This window comes from Sinocyclocheilus anshuiensis, unplaced genomic scaffold (genome assembly GCF_001515605.1).
Source record: "Sinocyclocheilus anshuiensis isolate Anshui unplaced genomic scaffold, SAMN03320099.WGS_v1.1 scaffold1980, whole genome shotgun sequence".
NCBI classification, from domain to species: Eukaryota; Metazoa; Chordata; class Actinopteri; order Cypriniformes; family Cyprinidae; genus Sinocyclocheilus; species Sinocyclocheilus anshuiensis.
In genome coordinates, this window is record NW_015557235.1 from 224,086 (window position 1) to 230,335 (window position 6,250).

At 32.9% G+C, this 6,250-nt stretch overlaps 1 protein-coding gene across 1 annotated transcript; it reads right to left on the bottom strand.

The window, feature by feature from the left end:
- Positions 1-1,671: 1,671 nt before the first annotated feature.
- On the bottom strand, positions 1,672-4,689 carry snrpd2 (small nuclear ribonucleoprotein D2 polypeptide). Its single transcript, XM_016474408.1, has 3 exons — positions 4,559-4,689; positions 3,890-4,069; positions 1,672-2,127 (listed from the first exon to the last, which is right to left on the bottom strand). Coding segments are annotated over exons 1-3 (357 nt in total). The 5' UTR covers positions 4,561-4,689; the 3' UTR covers positions 1,672-1,952.
- Between the last annotated feature and the right edge of the window lie 1,561 nt (positions 4,690-6,250).

Below are 6,250 nucleotides of genomic sequence, written 5' to 3' on the forward strand. Positions count from 1 at the left end.
TTGTCAACTTATTCTACTAACCCTAAACCTACCCTAACAGTCTACTCTGAGAGTTAGTAGACATGTAGTTGCAAATGAATGAGAATTAGTTGACATGTAGTTACAAAGTTACTTATAGTTAGTAGAATGTCTAAAGTGGACTATCAAAATAAAGTGTAACCAAGATATTTTGTAAATTCCCTACTGTAAATATATCAAAACTTAATTTTTGATTAGTAATATGCATTGCTAAAAACGTCATATGGACAACTTTAAAGGCGATTTTCTCAGTATTTTGATTTTTTTGCACCCTCAGATTCCAGATTTTCAAATAGTTGTATCTCGGCCAAATATTGTCCTTTCCTATCAAACCATATATCAATGGAAAGCTTATTTATTCAGCTTTCAGTTGATGTATAAATCTCAATTTTAAAAAATCGACCCTTATGACTGGTTTTGTGGTCCAAGGTCACATATAACAAGTGTTATACAAGTGTATATATATATATATATATATTCGTTTTTATAAGTTTTATTTATTCATGTTATCAAAGCTGAATTTTCAGCAGCAATACTTCAGTTTTTAGTTTCACATGATCCTTTAGAAATCATTCTAATATCCTGATTTTTTATTTTTTTTAATAGACAACTTAATACCTTTTTTTACACTGGAACTTTTTTTAGGATTTTTTGATGAATATAAGGCTCAAAAGAACAGCATTTATTTGAAATAGAAATTTACCACCATCACTTTTGCTGAATTTAATGCATCCTTGCTGAATAAAAGAATTATTTGCTTACAAAAAAGTTAAAATATTTAAAATAAAACACACTGACCCCATGCTTTTGAACAGCAGTGTACATTTTAAAAATATATATATTTATGAGCAATAAATATAGTGATGACTACCTAAGCAAACATTAATAAAATGACTAAATCTAAATATTTTAATCTAGCCCTGATTAACAATTGATATACCATATCCAAGCAGATTCCATCAGTTTACATTCGTTTTATCCAGTTTTGTATTAAAACACATTAAAAGAAATGAATAAACAAATTTTATAAATATGACACCAGTGGATAACAATAAGCCAAACTGATACACAGTGTTAGATTTTCACTGTTCCACTGAATATTTAAGTAACCTGACTGAGTGATTTCCTGAGACTGTCCTCTCAGGTCAAGTACTGAGATAACCCTTTTGTCTATATACTTTAAAAACACAATTAAATTTAGAGATTTTTTTTCCCCATGGTAAACCCCTTTCAGAAATCTCATTTAAATTTTTCAAAACAAACATTTCTGTCATTTTCAAAAACATTAGAGAAATCGGTTTAAACAAAAAGGAATGGTTTAGTACGAGGGGTCAGCGGAGCCCATGGTGGAGGGCAGGGGTGTGAAGTGACAGTCAGCACATCTGGTCACATTAATAATGCAGAGAGCTTTAAACGGCAGTTTGTCACTTATTGAGTGCTGCCTGCTGAAATCTACACGGACACCCAAGCTGCTGCCAAGGGACTCTACCAAATGAGAGTCGCATGGAGGGAGGGGGACAGAGAGGATGAGAGGGGCACCAGACAGCAAGAGGGGAGGAAAGAGGACAAACAGCAACGTGAAACTATTGTCTCATGAACACTCTTTCTGCTTTGTCTGTAAACGGTCCATTTCTGAAAGAATCATACAATAGATTTAGAGGTTTGAATATCCAAAAGTTTATTTAGAAAAAAAGCACATTTTTATACAACTTAAACAAAAACAGGTTCAAATGGCATCTTTCCGTATCTTTTCTTTGACCAGATAATCTCTCAATGATGCTAAACATTTCAAATCAAAATACAATTATTGCAGCACAAGGCAAACTATGTACTGTTCCTCGATACAAAACACTTAATTCACTCATACACTTTAACACGGTCAATGAGTGTCCAGGAGATCGCCTGTACTTGAACAGACATGTTACATGTCAGGTTTATTTCCCAGTGATGAGTGGGTTTCTCAGCACCACGATGACTGAATCGCCTCTCAGGAACATCTTTGAGATGTATCGATCCTTGTTCACTGGCTTTGACTTCTTCTTGCCCTTGCCACTCTTGGGCACCTCCGTCCACATTTCTTTGACATTCTCTAGAACCATGTTACAATGCCTGAAAATCCAGAGACGAGAGAAAATGTGAGGACCTAAATTATGAAAACTTCTATTTTTTTTTTTTTACCACTTTTATCCAAATATGACGTGACCCCATACATTTTTCAGAAGCTGTTTATCTACAGCTGAATTAAAAGCATGCGTGTCTTTTCATTCTGACTGCGATAAATCTGAATTTAAATCCTATCGGAGGCGACGGAAATCATAAATTATGTGTTAAACAAAAAATAATAATTGCAACGTAAAGTACAACTACAATCAGATTTGAAAAATTTGTATTGTGTATGTGATATGACAGTACTGTGCTACAAACGTACACGATATACTTACTTTCTTAGGGGTAAAAAGAAAAAAGGTTTGATATACGCGCACACAAATCATGATTCACCAGTAACAATCACACTCAAATTTACTTAAAATGTAGAAACTGATACCACATGAACGCAAAAATCATGCTCTCGTCATAATCATGTTAAGATGAAATTATTAGATATTAGACATAGATATTTCATCTTATACTTATATATACAGTAAAGGAGGTAAGAAAAACTGTTATAGTTCAAGCTGCAAGGGTTCCCTGTATAACACTGCATCTATGCATATGTACTCATTTGTAAGTCGCTTTAGATAAAAGCGTCTGCTAAATGACTAAATGTAAATGTACAGCTGGCTAAGGAGAGATCTGTAATCTGGGTCTGTATAAAAGGTGTTTATTGTGTTAGAAATTTTTTTGAGGATGGCACACTTGGCATCGCTTGAGAATATTGCTGCGCATATTGTAGGCGAGAGAGCATGTCACATGTTTACTAAAAGTGATGAAAAGCTGTAAATGAAGGTATGGAAAGCCCTTACATAGCAATGAATTGGGTATGTTTTATGCAAATTATTATTATTTTATGCTCATTTAGAACACTCAAATTAATTAACGTTACAACAAGGCTAAGTACAAATCCTTGTGCGTACTGTATGTACATGCTGTGAATTGGGATGAAATTTTCCTGTGCGTACAAATATGAAATAATCCACACAATTATTATTGAATGAGACCCACTGTCTTGGCAAGCTTTTGTGTGTGTATGTGTGTGTGTTATATGAACAGTGCGTTATGATCGACAGAAATCTGTGCATGTAACTAAAGCTAGTTTATAGTTACAACCAGGGGCGTAGATTACGCGGGGGATGCGTCCCCCCCACTTTTAATATCACGTAAATTCGTTCCCCGCACTTTTTCGGGCAAGTGTGTTCGCATAGAGGTTTTCAAGAGCCAGTGTGAATAAATATAGATTTAAATTCAAAGAGACAGGATAGTCTGTGCATGATCTGATGTTTTATTCAGACCCAGAATAAGGCGAGATGAACATCATGATTTCTGAAGGATGTGACACTGAAGACTGGAATAATGATGCTGAAAAATCAGCTTTGATCACAGAAATCATTTTAAAATATATTCAAATAGAAAGCAGTTTTTAAATAGTAAAACTATTTCACAACATTACTGTTTTGCTGTACTTTGGATCAAATAAATGCAGGCTTGGTGAGCAGAAGAGACTTCTTTATAAAACATTAAAAATCTTACTGTTCAAAAACTGTTGACTGGTAGGTTATATAGATTACAGAAATGTTATATTGTAATGTTTTATATATATATATATACACACATTTTTTTTTATATATATATAACATTTCTGTCCCCCACACTTCTGAAATGTTGGCTACGCCCCTGGTTACAACGTGTATCATAAGTCGAACACATCAGGTACCTGTCGAATGCTTTGACTCTGCCCAGCAGCTTCTTATTGTTGCGGCAGTTGATAAGAACCTGTGTGTTGTTCTTCACAGACTGGGTGAGCACTGAAAGTGGACCGGTGTTAAACTCTTCCTCCTCTCGCTTCTGGAGCTCCTCTGGGGTCATCTCAGATTTGGGCTTGTTTAACAAACTCCTAATAAAGAGAATAAGGAACTTCAAGAGTTACAAATGTCTGAATGCAGAGCTGAGATGGATATCCCAGCTTACAGTGCATGCATATAGTTATGAAGAATTCATACCTAAAACACCACAAATCTAAAAGCTTTCTTTTTCAAGTTTAAGAAATCGCTATAAACATTAAACACACCAGCAAATTAACCGTATAACGATTCCGAAATAAAGAGCACAGAAGAAATCAATGAGAAAAACAACCAATAACCAATAAATTGCACAAACGAAAAAACTCTTACCAAACAGACATAACGATTATATGTGTATTCACTTAGAGAGGAGAATCCTAATAAGCAGTACAACAGAAGGGTCACTGTGGCTGCTAACATTAGCATTAGTCTTGCTAAATGACTTCTTCAGCGGTCATAAAACTACAAAGCGACTATTTACGTCTCGGCAGTATTGCTCAAACACTTATAATGATATACTGTGTGCAGAAGAGTTAACTTACATGTTTTCGTAGGTTTCGGCGTGTCAACTGTCTTCAGTGAAATAAAATCAGCTGCACAAACGCGCCTCACGTTTCCTCAACGACGTTAAAGTCCCTTCCGGGTCTGTGCCGCCTTTCTCAGCAGTACGTTCCGGTTCCGGTTTTCACCCACAGTGTAAATTTATAAACTTGTTTTTAGGTTTCATATAGAATTGTATTAGGTAAATTATAATTAATAATTTCATTTAAACTAAAATTAAGAATTTAGGATATTCTGTGTTTTATAGTCTACAGAAATATAAAATAGAATTACCAACAACAACAATAATAATAGTTCAATAGTGTCAGGTCATTTTATTTTTCTGACGTACACTGCCGTTCAAAAGTTTGGGATCAGTAAGATTTTTAATATCTTTTAATGGAGTCTCTTATGCTAATAAAGGCTGTATTTATTTGATCAAAAATACAGAGAAAAACAGTAATATTGTGAAATATTATTGCAATTTCTAATATTGGTTTCCTATTTTAATCAAATATTATTTATTTCTGTGACGCAGCGCTGAATTTTCATCAGCCATTACTCCAGTCTTCATTGTCACATGATCCTTCAGAAATCATTCTAATATGCTGATTTACTATCAGTGTTGAAACTGTTGTGCTGCTTCATATTTTACTTTTTTATTCTTTGGTGGATAAAAAGTTAAAAGAACAGCATTTATTCAAAATAGAAATCTTTTCTTACAATATACGTCTTTACTATCACTTTTTATCCATTTTAACACATCCTTGCTGAATAAAAGTATTTAATTTCAGTAAAAAAATAAAAAAAAATAAATAAATAAAAAAATAAAAGAAAGAAAAAAAATTACTGACCCCAAACTTTTGAATAGTAGTGTATATTGTAACACAAAATAAGCTCTTTTTTTTTTACTTTTTATTTATCAAAGAATCCTGAAAAAAAGTATCACATGTCCCAAAAAATATTAAGCAGCACAACTGTTTCCAACATTGATTATAAATCAGCATATAAAAATGATTTCTGAAGGATCATGTGACACTGAAGACTGGAGTAATGATGCTGAAAATTCAGTTTTTCTTCACAGGAATAACTTATATTTTGAAGAATATTAAAACAGAAAACTGTTATTTTAAATTGCAACAATATTTCACAAAATTATTATTTATTCTGCATTTTTGATCAAATAGATACAGCCTTGATGAGCATAAGAAACTTCTTTAAAAACATAAAAAATCTTACTGATCCCAAACTTTTGAACGGCAGTGTAAGTGTATTATTTAATGGCAGGTTGCCATTACAAATGACCAGATATAATCTGTTTATATATATATATATATATATTTTAGATTTAGTTATCATATTTTCTTTTAAGTTTGTTTTAGTAATTGTAGTAATTTTGAAATGTTCTTGTGCTTTTTTCATTATTATTATTATTGTGGTTTTATTTATTTTACTATCTATTAATACACATATTGAATAGTTAATCAAAATATGTATTGGTCATAAAGTGTGTGTGTGTGTGTGTGTGTGTGCTCTGAGACACTATATGCTTTAAATGCTTTGTTACTTTTACAATATTTTGCTGTCATGAAACGGAGCAGCCTGATCTAGTGTTCTGCCTCATTGAAGTATTCATGTATCGATAACAGAAGAATGTGTCTGGCCTCTTAGCCGTGGTGTGGGGTAATATTCAT